We start from the raw sequence: 15,603 nt of genomic DNA, 5'->3' as shown, positions 1-15,603 counted from the left end.
GTGCTGTATATTAAAGGCCCTGGTCTATTACTTAAAGGGTTAACGTGACCAGTGATTTGGTGTTTCTTTCTTTTTTTTTATTTTTTAAAGATTTTATTTATTTATTTGACAGAGAGAGATCACAAGTATGCAGAGAGGCAGGCAGGGAGAGAGAGAGGAGGAAACAGGCTCCCTGCTGAGCAGCGAGCCCGATGCGGAACTCGATCCCAGGACCCTGAGATCATGACCTGAGCCGAAGTCAGCGGCTTAACCCACTGAGCCACCTAGGTGCCCCTGGTGTTTCTTTTTTATTTTTTTTTTTATTTTTTTTTTTTATTTTTTTCTTTTTTTAAAGATTTTATTTATTTATTTGACAGAGAGAAATTACAAGTACACTGAGAGGCAGGCACAGAGAGAGAGAAGGAAGCAGGCTCCCTGCTGAGCAGAGAGCCCGATGCGGGACTCGATCCCAGGACCCTGAGTTCATGACCCGAGCCGAAGGCAGCGGCCTAACCCACTGAGCCACCCAGGCGCCCCTGGTGTTTCTTTTTTAAATTGAGCTTCCCAAAAGCTAAGTGCATACTCAGCTTATGATGGTATATTGTTCTAGATTATCTACTCTTAAAGTTCCTTTACCTCTTTTTTTTTTTTTTTAAATTTTATTTATTTATTTGACAGAGAGAGATCACAGGTAGGCAGAGAGGCAGGCAGAGAGAGAGGAGGAAGCAGGCTCCCTGCCGAGCAGGGAGCCCGATGCGGGACTCAATCCCAGGACCCTGAGATCATGACCTGAGCCACCCAGGCGCCCCCCCCCTTTTTTTTTTGTAAATCATTCCACTAAGTATTATTAGCTAGATTACAGACAAGAGAAGGACAGAATGATTTTGTTGCTTATTACCTTTGATATGTTGATGTTTTGTTTCTGCGAATGATACTGTAATGTCTGTATGGGGAGTGTTTTGGGGAATGATACTGTGATACTTGCATGTTACTGCAAAGTGACCACCAGTTCTTATTTTCTGTTAGACTTGGCCTGGTTTTGGTTAAAATAGGAAATGGTTGTAGATTTTGTTTGGATTTCATTTATGTCATTTTATTTTAGGGACTTATGTGGAAGTGATCAAATTTTTTTCACAAATTTTACAAATTTCACAAATTTCTCTGTGACACAATTCCCTAAAGTGCAGTTGGGATTTTTTAAAAATTTTATTTTGTATATTCCATTTTATTTGACAAACACTGGTCTTCCTAGGTTCCATGCATACGCAGTTCTACATACTCATTGTGTTCTATGGGACGGTACTATTTATTTTTATAAATTGATACAAGTGACGAACGTACAGATTAAAAATAGGTAGGTAGTTAAGAGGCAGAGCTGGGATTCAGACCTAGGTACTCTAGTGGAAGCCAGGTGCTTTTAAACACCATGGTGCTAAGGTCCTTTACTGTACCAATCTGAAATCAGTAGTCTTTTTTTTTTTTTTTTTTTTTTTTAAAGTGATCTGTGCCTAACCTGGGGCTTGAACTCAAAACTCTGAGGTCAGGAGTTGCATCTTCTATTGATTGGGCCAGTCACATGCCCCCTGAATTCAGTAGTCTTAATTTTTTCATCCATTCTCTTTTAAGAAAGAAGACCTGACTTAGGTAAACAGATTTGAAACTAGGACGCTGACTTAATAGTACATGTTAGAATTTTGATTAGATCTTTGGAAAGTGCTTTCTGAGCATTGTGTTTATGGTAAACATAATCTTTAGGCAGAAGGTTTTTAATTAAATTTTTCTGTGCTTCTCCCCAGTTACTTATATCAAATTGCACATCTCGGAGACGATGATGAAGAACCTGAGTTTTCATCTGCCATGCCTCTGGAAGAAGGAGACACATTCTTCTTCCAACCAAGACCACTCAAAAACCTTGTGCTGGTTGATGAATTGGACAGCCTATCTCCCATTTTGTTTTGCCAGGTGTGGGTCTTTCCAGTCACTTCCACAATGAACAGTACCAGCCAAATGTTTTTGTATCTGAATGAGTTGAAAGTTTTAACTGCAGTTAAATTAAGATATAGTCTAAGAATGAGGTTCATCACCGTATCTGTGGAAGTCACCAGAGTGTAAAGGTGAAGCAGTTAAAGGTGAAAAGTGGAGAACTAAAAACCATTCCATCAATCCTTAGACTTTTAATTTTTAATTCTATAACTTGTTTTCAATATAACAATTCTAAACCATACAAAAGGTAAATGGTAAAATTCCTACTCCCAATCTTATTTTCAACTTTCTATTCACCGAGGATGCCGCTATTAACAGCTTGTGTTTGCTTACAGGGATTTTCATTGGATCTGTCAGTGCACGTGTGTGTTTGTGTGTGTTACATGTTTCTTTTTTTCTTTTATTATTTTTTCGAGAGAGAGTGTGGGGGGGGTCGGGTGAGGGGAGAGGAAGAGAGAGAATCTGTTGCAGGCTCCAGGCCCAGCACAGAGCTCTCTGATGCAGAGCTTGATCTCAAGATCTTGAGACCATGTTCTGAAACCAATAGTCTGACCCTTAACCCACTGAGCAAGCCAGGTGCCTCACCCCTTTCTTTTTAATGTAAATTGACTCGTGTACTTCATAGTGTTCTGGAATTGATCTTTTAGCACTTAATAGTTATGAATTTTTATCGTCAAGGAACACCTCTATCTTATTTTAACACACCATTTCTTAAAATTCTCCAGAGTCATTTTGATCAGTCCGGAACAGCCTTTTTAAATACATTCTCAGGGAGGAACCCAAGGTAGCCAGGATGGGGATTGTGCCCCGCTGGTGACACTCAGTTGTAGTAGGAATTTTGCCATGCCTTTGTATCCTGGATTGCTGGAGTTTGAGTGACCATTAGGCACCAGCCCCTGTCTAGTTGATCACACTTTTAATGAAGAGAGGTTTGTTTACTGAGTGCTTGGAAAATGAGTCAGCATTAAGTCACTATTTCTGGTAAAATTAACCATTCTTTTTTTTTTTTTTTTTTGATATTTTTATTTACTTATTTGACAGAGATCACAAGCAGGCAGTGAGCGGGGGGGCAGGCTCCCTGCTGAGCAGAGGGCCTGATGCAGGGCTGGATTCCCGGACCCTGAGATTATGACCTGAGCCGAAGGCAGAGGTTTTAACCCACTGAGCCACCCAGGCGCCCCAAAATTAACCATTCTTGACATTAACTGCTTTTGTTCTTTCTTTTTGAGAAATTAGCCCTGAGACAGTAGAAAATACTAAGTAATTCCTAAATAGATTGTTAGTGATTCCCCCCCATTGGAATTTGAAGAAATAATGGTATAGTTTGTAGATAAAGGATAAAATTAACAAAGTTCAGGTGTCTGTAGTGGGGCTGAGTATTTTTTTGTGCCATGGTGTCTTTACTAGCCTGGTGAGGCAACTGGATTTCTTCTTTGAATAATGTTTTCATATTTATTTATTTTTAAAGATTTTATTTATTTAGAGAGAAAGCACGTGCATGTGTGCGCGCACATGTGAGCAGGGGAGGGGGCAGAGGGAGAAAGAGACTTTCAAGCCAACTCTGCACAGTTTGGAGCCTTATGTGGGGCTCAGTCTTATAACCCTGAGATCATGACCTGAGCAAAAATCAGGAGTCAGCCTGAACCACCCAGGTGCTCCTTTTGTTTTTTGTTTTTTTTAAAGATGTTATGTCTGAATAATATTTTTAAATGCATGTAGTAATAAACATAAACCAAGATAACAAGGTATTTTTTCAGTTATGAAAAAGTAATTGATGTGCTTCTTTTTCAAGGCTTTATTTAAATAACAAGATGGTGCATTTGAAGTAGGTGAGTTAATTTTTTTAAGGAAGAGATCATTGTGAAGGCTGTATGCACTCAATACACGTTTGTCTGTTTTACAGTAAGCTGTATTGTCTTACAGTTAAGAATTTTCACTTGAACTGACTTGTTTGAAAAAACTATAGTACAAATGATTGGACTCATTATTGACCAAAAAATGTACTGGAAAGCAGCTAGATGTCTGGGATACCAACATAACACATGTCTTCCCCGTTTGGTGCCTGAACAGTCAGGTGTAGTTCCCCAGTGGCTAGTGAGTTACATTGTAGGAGTATTTGTTGATAAGGCAACTTCGATAATGTGTAGTCTAGCAGATCTGTTAAATGTAATTTTGAAGTAGTGATGAGAGGAATAATGGGAGGTATATAAATTTTAATGTTAGGGGTGCCTGGGTGGCTCAGTGGGTTAAAGCCTCTGCTTTCAGCTCAGGTCATGATCCCGGGGTCTTGGGATCGAGCCCCGCATCCGGCTCTCTGCAGGAGAGCCTGCTTCCTCCTCTCTCTCTCTCTCTCTGCCTGCATGTTTCCTACTTGTGATCTCTGTCAAATAAATAAATAAAATCTTTTTAAAAAAAATAAATAAATTTTAATGTTATATGAATAAAGTCATTTTTATTGGTGACACAGTCACTGATACTGTAATAATATTGTAGTTTATATTTTTAGTTGAAAGGATATACTAAATTTCAGTTCAAGGTTCTATAAGACTCTTTTTACTCACTGTTAAAAATTTTGCTAACTGAAAAACTGATACAGGCCTTTCTTTCTTAGTAAAGTTTGTTGCTTCAAACTGGTTTGCTTTTTGGAACACGAGGGTTTTCCCCATAATGCTACACGGCTTGTAGCCAATATATAATCTTAGTAAACTAACAAGTACTTTGTCCCCCGAGAAAATCAGGTTTAGTTTTGAAAACCTGGTACAAGTAGACTTTTTTTTTTGCTTTTTTCTCTGTTCAGATAGCTGATCTGGCCAATGAAGACACACCACAGCTCTATGTGGCCTGTGGTAGGGGACCGCGATCATCTCTGAGAGTCCTAAGGCATGGACTTGAGGTAAGCTGGCAGTTTTTATTTAGATCATCTGCAGGGTTTGGAGAGAAGCATTGAAAAAGCAGCTTATGGCTTTATTCTAGAAGATAAGTGATTAATGTCTCTGTGAAAGAAAAAATGTTTCTCTTTGTCCTCTTTTTCCGTAACGAAGTTTAAATTTCCGAATCTTTATCATGTTAGTACAAGAGACACATTTTTAAAAATTGGCGAATGGGGTTGAAAGGGGGGGAGATAACCCCTACTGGCTCCACGTTAACCAGCTAAAACATGGAGGAAATCTGCATGGAGCATTTTATTCTCTTTTCTTCTAATCTTGGTCTGTATTCAAAGTTTTTAGGTATTAATGTGTTTTTATTTATTTATTTTTTAAAGATTTTATTTATTTATTTGACAGAGAGAAATCACAAGTAGATGGAGAGGCAGGCAGAGAGAGAGAGAGGGAAGCAGGCTCCCTGCTGAGCAGAGAGCCCGATGCGGGACTCGATCCCAGGACCCTGAGATCATGACCTGAGCCGAAGGCAGCGGCTTAACCCACTGAGCCACCCAGGCGCCCTATTTATGTGTTTTTAACTATATTAATACTGTATATTTTATTTTATTAAGTTTATTTTTTTATGTTGTATTCTTTTTAATGTTTTTTTTTTAAGATTTTATTTATTTGACAGAGATCACGAGTACGCAGAGAGGCAGGCTGAGAGAGGAGGGGAAGCTGGCTTCCCGCTGAGCCGAGAGCCCGATGCGGGGCTCGATCCCACAGCCCTGGGATCATGACCTGAAGGCAGAAGCATTAACCCACTGAGCCACCCAGGCTCCCCTAATGTTTCTGTAATATTCCACTGTAGTGGATAGATCAGAATTTATTTAATTCTTTATTGCTGGATCTTTTAGGTGACATGGACACTCAAATCCCACATCCTCTTGGTTCTAGAGTTGATGCTTTTTTTTAGCAAGTTCCCTGGGGTTGATTCTGTTAAGAGCAAAATAAAGCTTCTCACGGCAGTTTGCTTTAGAGTTGGGGGTTGGCACGCTATAAGCTCTCAGTGACCCACTGCCTGTTTTTTTTTTTTTTTTTTTTTTTTTTTTTTTTTTTTTTTTTTTTTTTTTTTTTTTTTAAAGATTTTGTTTATTTATTTGACAGAGAGAAATCACAAGTAGATGGAGAGGCAGGCAGAGAGAGAGAGGGAAGCAGGCTCCCTGCTGAGCAGAGAGCCCGATGCGGGACTCGATCCCAGGACCCTGAGATCATGACCTGAGCCGAAGGCAGCGGCTTAACCCACTGAGCCACCCAGGCGCCCCCCACTGCCTGTTTTTGTAAATTTTTATTGGAATACAGACAAGATGACTGACCTTGGTTTTGAATTCTGGCTCTACCATTTAGTAGCTATTACTAAGCTTTTGTTTCTTCTCTTCTATAAAATGAGCTTAATAATAGTATCTATTTTAAAGATTGTTGTGTGAATTAAGTGAGAGAATGCATAAGAAGCACTTAGCTCAAAGTCTGGCATAGAGCATCTTTTTTAATTTATGCTAGCTATTAATACTGCTGTTTCAGGGTATTTGAAATTTTTTTGGCTCTGCCAAAATACTCATCAGGCTAGTAAATTTTTAATGACTTAAATCCAATATATACTAACAGTTTTTGATCACTCATCAGATACCATCCAGCATTTGACAGAAGCTAAATTCTCCACCAGAAGTGCATATGTGCATTAACAGAAAATTTTGCGTACAGTGTAAGAGATAAAGGATCCAATTAAGAATTGTTGTTTTCGAGTCTTCCACCCCCTCCTACTTTTTTCCAGGTCTACAAAAGATCTGTTACACAGAAAAACATTTTGAAATTGTTAAACATTTCTTTATTCCTCCATATTTATTTGTTGAACCTTGTTATTAAGCTAGATTATGGTCTCTTCTGAGCAGGGTCACTGTCACATGTTATAGAGTATAGCACTCCTAACACTTAGGTGTTATTGGTGATGAAGTTTTACTCAGTTCTCCTGTTCCGTGATTAAGGTGTTCCTATTATTTTATTAGTTGAGTTAAAAAAAAAAAAAAAAAGTTACTGCCTTTAATGGGTATACGTGAGTTCTCTCTATAACCATGTGGTTACATGGTACAGTATATTAAGAAAATCATTTCTGGGTCATTTAAAAATAGTAAAATTTTTATTTTGGAATGGTTTTGTATTTACAGAAAAAATACAGGGATTGTATCGTAAGTTCATCTGTAACCTACACTTAGTTTTCCCTTCTAGATCATTGTTAGTTCATCCCAAATATTTCATTTCCTCTCATGTTTGAGAACCTATAGGATATTCAGAGGATTCTTGACTCTAACCTTTTTTTTTTTTTTAAGTTTTTATTTATTTATTTGACAGAGAGAGATCACAAGTAGGCAGAGAGAGAGAGAGAGGAGGAAGCAGGCTCCCTGCTGAGCAGAGAGCCTGATGCGGGACTCGATCCCAGGATCCCGAGATCATGACCTGAGCCGAAGGCAGCGTCTTAACCCACTGAGCCACCCAGGCGCCCTCTTGATTCTAACCTTAAGGAGCATAAAATCTAGTAGGAAGGACAGAATAATTCCTGAAATCATTTTTTAGATAAATGCCTTAAGAGACGGTGATTTCTTTGAGATCTTATAGGAGGGAGAGTGGACTGCCTCACAAGAAGATAAGGGAAGGTTTTTTCCTAAAGGATGTAGCATTTGAATTGGTCCTTGAAGAGAGATGGGATTTGGCCTTAAGGGAGCTAGGGAAGAAATGGGATGCTAACTTAGATCATGGCCTGTTTGATTCTGTGTGTTCTCTTGAGGAAGATATAGGCATGTCATACTGAAAGAAATTGCATAGTTTTTGATGGAACAGCTATCTTGAATGTTCCATCACTTTTGCAAAGGTTTGTTAGGGAGATTGCCAATATTTCCAGCCCTTTTTGGTTCTAAACTTTCTTATTTTCTTTTTTTAATAAAATGATTCCATTCTCTTTGTAAAAAAAGTCCCCCCCCCCCCCCAATTGTTAAGTAATCCCGGGCGTCTGGGTGGCTCAGTTGGGTTAAGCCTCTGTCTTCGGCTCAGGTCATGTTCCCAGGGTCCTGGGATTGAGCCCCACGTTGGGCTCTCTGCTCAGTGGGGGTCCTGCTTCCCCCCCCTCCCCCTTTGCCTACCTCTCTGCCTACTTGTGATCTCTCTCTCTGTCAAATAAATAAATAAAAATCTTAAAAAAAAATAAGTAATTTCTATAGCCCAACATGGGTCTTTAATTTACAATCCCAAAATCAAGAGTCAATGCTCTACCGACTGAGCCACCCAGGTGCCCTGGTTCCATTCTTTTAATCCAACATGCAGTATGAGCACTGCCTTTTCAGAATCCCATTATCTAGTGTAGTTTTAAGCAAGGAGCTAAGTTCTGTGCTCACTGGATCTGTGGTTTGTCTCCTATCCTGTCAGGTATCAGAAATGGCTGTCTCTGAGTTACCCGGTAACCCCAATGCTGTCTGGACAGTGCGTCGGCATATTGAAGGTAAGCAGCCCATTCCCAATAGTCAGAAAGTGGGTCTGGGTGACATTGACAATAGAAGGCTTAGGTGTCTGCATTCATAATATTTCTATATTGCTTTTTTTTAGCAATATACTAGAAACATTTTCTGGCTTGACATCACATTTCTCAGATTCTGAATCAGGATGCCTTCACCCTTATTATGCACGAGTAAGGGTACTGTATTCATCTTGACGGTATTGGTTCCATCTGTGTAAGAGGTGTGGTGTGAGGGAAAGTTTTCACTTCTTCATTTTTCTTCAGTGTTTTCTTCTATTGTGCTGAAACCACGGTGAAGTTGAAGGTGTTGTTCTAGGTATTAAGAGATTTAATGAAGCTTATTAGTCCCGTTTAGTGGGTGTAGTTTTGCTTCAGAAAAGTTCAGATTAAGATTGATTGAATGGAATTAGAATTTTAAAGTGGGTGAAAAAGAGGGGATGGAGGCAACAGGAGTCCATGCTCCTGGATAAAAATGGGCCACTTCATCCTAAAATTTTGAAATTCATGTGAAAATGCATAATAGGGCAACAGCCAGCAGGAAAGTCTTGAGTTAATTGAATTTGAGAACTGAAACTTAACTCTCATTTTCCCTTGGATTCTTTGGGGGTGTAGGTCATTTCTATTCCTAGGCTTCATCTTCCTCTTGTTCCCTTAGGAATGTGGGCCTGCTGAGTAAGAGCACCCTGGCCAGCATACAAAGCATTTTCAGGAAAACAGCTGGAAATCTTCCTGATATTTTGATGTTCTGATGTTTGATTTTATGGGAGCTGGGAAATGTGTAGGAGGGAAACCTCTTCATATTAGTAGAATGCACATTGTGGTGGATTTTGTTTTCATGTGGACATTTGAGCCAAGTCTGAGATGAAAAAGAAGAAGCAAACAGGAAATTAGTAGGTTTATTTTTGCTGAGAAGATAATTTTTAGATGATTGATTTAGAAGGATTTCCTCAGTTTGTTTAATGTCTTCATAGAGAAACTGGTCAGTATTGATGTTACCTTTAGATTTGTGACTGGTTGATATTACAGCTCGATGCAAACATTGTCTACACTTTGAATTTTTTGAGCCCTTGAGATAAAATCCTAGTATTCCGTACCCTTCCTGTCTTGTGTTTCATTTTCTACTTCTTAAACTTCAACAAGGGTTTAGATTTATAAAAAGGTTACCCCTCATTTTTATGATGAAGGCAGAAAGGTCACACAGGTTGACTTTTCCGAGATAGCACACTGAGGTAATGGAAACCGAAAGCACAGTCTCTGAACTTCCAATCCAGTGTTCATTTGACTAACCCTGTAGTGGGTGTCTGTGGTTCTTGCTGTTTTTTAGGTTAAGTTCTATTTTGCAATCTTTCTGGGTGTCCACCTTGCACTCAGAGTGATTAAGATAGGATCCTTCCTCTTGGGGCACTTGCCATCTAAAAAAGAAGACAAGTATACAAAACTGTGTGTTCTGCTGTAGTGAAAGGTACAGGCATGTTGCTAGGCTGTGTTAGAGGACAGGGAATGGGCTTATGTTGGAGAATCAGAAAAGGCTTTTTTGATAGTGCTTAATGAGTCAGTGATCAGCAGTATGTTGCATGGTGGAACTTGTAGTGGAAATTTTTTCTTCTCTAAATACCAAAATCTAGGAAAAGACTTACATCCTAATAAATTTTACTTTTTAGAAACTTGTAATTTGGGTGATCACCCACAAAAAAAGGTCAGGTTCTCTCTGTTCATTTTCTTTCCAGATATTCCCAAGTTAACTGTTGAGTGAATAGCCCACATGTCCACACATGCTGTAGTCTTCCAGGCAACTACTAACCTTGGCTGGTACGTGGTGATGCACACTACCAATACCAAGCCTTTTTTTCTCTTCCACAGGTGGCTGGTGAAGGTGCTGATCACCACAGGTGTGTACGTACTGCTAGGGTCTACCATGGGGTCTTAGAGTTGCCCAGGGAGAGGGATCTGCACAAAGTAATAAGACTGCCCAGATGGCATCTCTCAGAGGGTAACTTTGCAGTTGGCTTTTGTGCATTATAGAGATGCACGCCCATCTGCCTGTATATTACATGGTCTGAGGCAGGAATCAGCTTTCTGTATTTTTTTCCCTTAGTGGAAAATATGACTAATTTGTCTTTCACTAAGCTAAAAGAAAGTATAGCTAGGAAAGCCTTAACTCCATACACTCCTTTGGAGTTTTGTCTGTTCCAGCTGTACTGACTCAAGTCCTGGAGAAAGCCGCCTTTTTGGGGAGTGTAATCAGGACTGCTGAGGCAAGGCAGGCACCAAGTAGTCCCACGTATAAAGCGAGAATGGAATACTGGAAGCTCAAGTCATTGTATGGTCACTCACTTTGCCTTTTAGAGTGAGCTGTTTGTTGAGCTTCAGATACTAAGGCAGAGGAGAGAATAAAGTATTCCCTCCCCTGTGGGCTGCTTTAGCGGTGCTCAGAAGTTTTATTTAAGTGAGAAGGATGCATTCTCATACCCTGATAGATTCTTCACTGAGGTATGAACTAATGTCCTTCATACACACACACACACACACACACACACACACACTCACACACTCACACACTCACACACGTATGCATAAGATTTTTATTTTTAAAGTTTGTATTTATTAGAGAAACAGAGATAGAGCAAGAGCATAAGATAGAGCACAAGATAGAGCGAGCACAGCTGAGCAGGCAGCCTGACCTGACAGGGGGCTTGATCCCAGAACTCTGGGATCATGACCTGAGCCAAAGCAGAGGCTTAACTGACTGAGCCACCCAGGTGCCCCTGAACTAATGTTCTTTTATATGAAAGTTGTAACTTCTGGAAAAAGGCAAGGCATTATTTACGGTCATTTAGCTTGATTATGTTCTGAATTCCAACTCTTAACCTATAACTTCCCTAGGACATGAGCAACTGGCCGCTATTGGTCCTCCTGGCTGTAGCATGGAGAGGAAAGTTAGAGTGTGCTTAGTATTCACAGGGTAATGGATGTTATGAGGGAGTCTGTGATGTAAAATAGCTCTAGTGGTTGTTGAATTGCTCAGGGAATGTAAGATCCTATTTCAGTCCATTGAGCACCTCTTTATTTTTATATCTGAGCAGTCTGGGGCCTTGGATCAAAGGGAGGGTGAAGACCCAGGCAGCCCACCTTCCTTCCTCTCCTCATTCTCTTGCATTTTAGTTAAAAATTTCCATGGTCTCTGCTGCAGGTTTCTCCCTTTCCCCTTGACTGAAGGAAAAGACCAGAAATCCTGACCATTTAAGAGCCCTTTGTTGTTTGGCTTTAATTTGCTCTGGCACAGCTTTTAGGATGTTGGGTTTCAGTAATGAGAGTGTGGAAAAGGACACAATATTCATATAGTTAAAATTAAGCAATTTCTGTTATTTTTACACATTACAAATTTCAAAAACAGCTAGAGTAAAGCTTCCAAGTTTGGTATTGTGTGGAGATTCATTTTGGTTTTGTTGTAAACTACTAAGTCATCCATTTCATGGATAACCATGTCCTTACTCACATGGTGGCGAACAGTGTTGTCTTACGAAGCCATAAAGTGTCCCCAAAGCATTTGATACATCTTAACGGTTGTAACAAAGATAATCTAAAACTAGCTATCTACTTCTCCAGTGTTTATGATTTGGAACTTGAACCCTTATTCTGGATTCCTGGTATAGCCATTGGATTATACCCATTGGGAAAGATCTTTGATACTTGCCTTTCAGCCACCCAGTCAGTATATGCATGTATTGAGTAGGAGTTTGGAAAATAATACTCACCCTTACTGGGTTATTAATTTCATGTGTAAAGCAATTTCATAAATTATATTTATTTCTATGTATTTCTATTTTAAAATGCTGGTTATAGTCTGTCAAGTTGAGTATGTCCTGCTCGTAGGGCAGAGTACTGCTAGTCTAGGCTACATTAGTGATATGTCTTCAGTTGACCTCTTTCTGTGAAGAACACTGATTCTGCTGAACTAGTAGAGTAGTCTTGGTTTAGCTGAACCACCTTTGGAACAATCAGAATCCAAACTGTCCTTGATGGGAGTGGAGAGGATTAGCTCTATGGTACTAAGCTTTGGACAAGGGCTCAGGCACCCAGCGCCCTATAGCTCCTTCTGCTACGAGTGAGGTAGCCACTTTAATTTAGTACCTTCTCCAAAAAACAAACAAACTTAATTTAGTACCTTGTCTACTTGTAGTTCTGTCCCTTGTTCACCTGATTTCTTATGAGGGAAGGGGGACAGAAAGGGGAATTGATAAAGAAAATTCAGATGTAAAATAGGGAAATCTCAGTCCTTCATGAAAAATAAATACACCTTTCCTTTCTTCAGCATTTATCAAGCATAATGCTAAACATGGTGCTGGATGTGGGAGACACACAGAAGCTGTTTTTATGTGTAGGATGGAATATATGGGAAATAGGTGGCTTTTAACTATGGGGTCTGTATGAGAAACTTCTGGGATTGCCTGTATTCAGATCCTCTGACTTTGAGAAACTCACTCGTGTTTGTTTATCCATAACTATGTTTTGTTAAAAGAAAAGCAAATCCTAATAGGATTGCTTGTCTCCACTGAATAGTTGCGTTTTTCAATAATAAGAGTAGAGAGGTCAAGGACTGACAATATAAACAGACCCCCCCACACACACACATACACAACTTCCTGGTAATCCTCTTAACGCCTTCCTTTTGGGACATCCTAGGATTCTCAGTTATGAACCTGAGAATGATAGTCTCATTGAGGCTTAAGTAATCTGTTTTATTCATTAGGTCTTATGTTCCCACATTAACTTCTTTTGGAAGAGGCTGGAGACCTTTCTTGGTTATAAGGATTATCTTTAAGGGTGAATTGTGATTTGCATCTGGCACAAATAAATAAGCTCTTACTTCAGTATATGTAAATATTGTAGTATTCAAAATTTCTTCCTGCCTGGTTACCCTACTTTGTCATCTTGTGTTTTTCCAGCAAATTCCTCAAGGAAAATTAACTTTCAGAGCTATTGGGGTGGGTATACTTACTCAATGTATTTAGGCATTTAAGGAAGCAGAGTGTATCTATAGGCTGTTATGACCTTCAGTTATCTTTTGGATCATCCTGTGCCGTTTGCCACATGAGTGTGTGTGTGTGTGATGGCTACACATAGAAGTGCCTTGGAAGGTTTCTGAAGAGAAAACTTAGTATGTCTCAATTAGCTTTGTAACTAATGAGTTCTTAGCCAACCACCTCCTCTTCTGTTCCCTCTTGCAGATGAGTTTGATGCCTACATCATTGTGTCTTTCGTGAATGCCACACTGGTGTTATCCATCGGAGAGACTGTGGAAGAAGTGACTGACTCTGGGTTTCTGGGTACCACCCCAACCTTGTCCTGCTCGTTGTTAGGAGATGACGCCTTGGTGCAGGTGAGGATTCGCAGAGCGAGAGAACTTAACTCGCCTTACTTTGTCCTTTTACTGTGGTGTAGGCTGCTGTGCTGACAGTAATGAGCTTTGAAAAACTCTTTTGAAGTGGACATTGCAAACATGAACTTGTTTTAAGTTGATCTATACAGGGCCTAGTAACTCCTTTTTGTCATTGACCCAATGGCAACTCAATGCAGTGGCTCCCAATTCTGACAAAAGTGACCCATCTGTTAGGTATGTGGTCTTGCTGAGCAGTGAGTCACATTGCTAAAGTCCAGTTTCCTTCTGGTCATTGACTTAGGTGTATCCTGATGGTATTCGGCACATAAGAGCAGACAAACGAGTCAATGAATGGAAGACCCCTGGAAAGAAAACGATTGTAAAATGTGCAGTGAACCAGCGACAGGTGGTGATCGCCCTGACAGGAGGAGAGCTGGTCTATTTTGAGATGGATCCTGTATGTTATTGTATCATTCAATATTATTTATCAATATTATTATTCAGTTATTTATCAATATTATTATTCAATATTATTTTATCATTTATTGTGGGAGTTGGTGTTAGGGTCCAGAGGTAAAGATGAGAGTTGTAGTCCAGTATCTAGATGATACAGGAAAATTCAAGAGGGAAAGTGTACATAAGCCACTCTGGCCTGGTGGGGTTGGGGGTGGGGTGAGGGGAAGGGTAAGTTCATATCTTAATTCTAACTGGAATTATGAAATCTCATCTTAGCAATGAAATATTTGCTTCTCTTGCCCTTTACACTCTGCTTTTCCACCAAATATTGGCTGTAAGTTTTAATTTTTATAATCTGAAGCCATTTCAGAAATTTTCTTTTGCTTTTCTGTATGGAAGGATGTTGGGTATACTTACATGCTCTTAGTTTCTGGATGTGGCCAACCTGAGAGTCTAACTGTACCTCTGGTTGAGATTTCTTTGTCTTTTAAGTTCCATATTTGAAATCTCTTTCACCCAGAGTATTTTCATGACAGATAATTTTATATATTTCTGTTTCCTGAGAACTAGGTTTGCTTATGAAATTTATAGCCTGTTGAATTTGTCAAAGACAAAGACATTGTTGTTTTGATTGTCTTGTCAGTAATTTTGCTTGCTGTTAGCCTAAAGTATTCAGTCTTGGTATCTTAAGTAGAGAAATTCTTAGTCACTGATGATAGTAAGAGGAGTGAGAAAAAGTGAAAAGGAATTTAACAGTCCTCCTTCCTTTCCCAGGCCCAGGGTTTAGGGGCAAGTTGGAGTGGTTTGTCACCTTTCTGTCTCACTTCTGTAGTCAGGACAGCTGAACGAGTACACAGAGCGGAAGGAGATGTCGGCAGATGTCGTGTGCATGAGTCTGGCCAACGTGCCTCCTGGAGAGCAGCGGTCTCGCTTTCTGGCTGTGGGGCTAGTGGACAATACTGTTAGAATCATCTCTCTGGATCCATCAGTGAGTGTTACTCTTGAGTTCCAAGGATCTTCCCACTGGAACCTGAGCTTCTGGCCCACTCCTCATGGGCTTCTCTGGGATCAGCTGGGCTAGTCCCTGCAGTCAGCACTGGCTGCTTCTCCTGATTATCATAGCAACGCACCTCAGTACTTTAAAGATCCTGATCCCGGACTACTAAATGCTCTCTTGCCTTAAGCCTTGTTAAAAACAACTGAAGATTGTTTGCAAAAAAAAAAAAAAGACTTGGGACTGGCCCTGGGCTTTGGTTAACTTTCAGGAATAGGTATACTTTGCTTATTTACTTCGGAAATTTTTACAGAAAGGAAAGCATGGTTCTTTCCAGAGCTTATTCTAAGATTTGGTTTAACTAGTAGTAACCCATTTAGAACTTACT

General features: G+C 39.8%; 1 protein-coding gene across 1 annotated transcript in view; it reads left to right on the top strand.

The window, feature by feature from the left end:
• The window catches only part of SF3B3 (splicing factor 3b subunit 3), a 43,154-nt gene that overhangs the window by 13,355 nt on the left and 14,196 nt on the right, over positions 1–15,603 (top strand). The window contains exons 9-14 of the mRNA XM_032325224.1: positions 1,776–1,941; positions 4,760–4,855; positions 8,298–8,370; positions 13,614–13,765; positions 14,067–14,222; positions 15,054–15,209. Coding sequence (XP_032181115.1) covers positions 1,776–1,941; positions 4,760–4,855; positions 8,298–8,370; positions 13,614–13,765; positions 14,067–14,222; positions 15,054–15,209 — 799 coding nt within the window. The remainder of the gene's footprint in view (positions 1–1,775; positions 1,942–4,759; positions 4,856–8,297; positions 8,371–13,613; positions 13,766–14,066; positions 14,223–15,053; positions 15,210–15,603) is intronic.

The sequence above is a fragment of the Mustela erminea genome, chromosome 19 (genome assembly GCF_009829155.1).
Source record: "Mustela erminea isolate mMusErm1 chromosome 19, mMusErm1.Pri, whole genome shotgun sequence".
In the NCBI taxonomy this organism is placed as follows: Eukaryota; Metazoa; Chordata; class Mammalia; order Carnivora; family Mustelidae; genus Mustela; species Mustela erminea.
The sequence above is the reverse complement of the archived record's forward strand: the minus strand, read 5'-3'. Positions and strand labels throughout refer to the sequence as shown.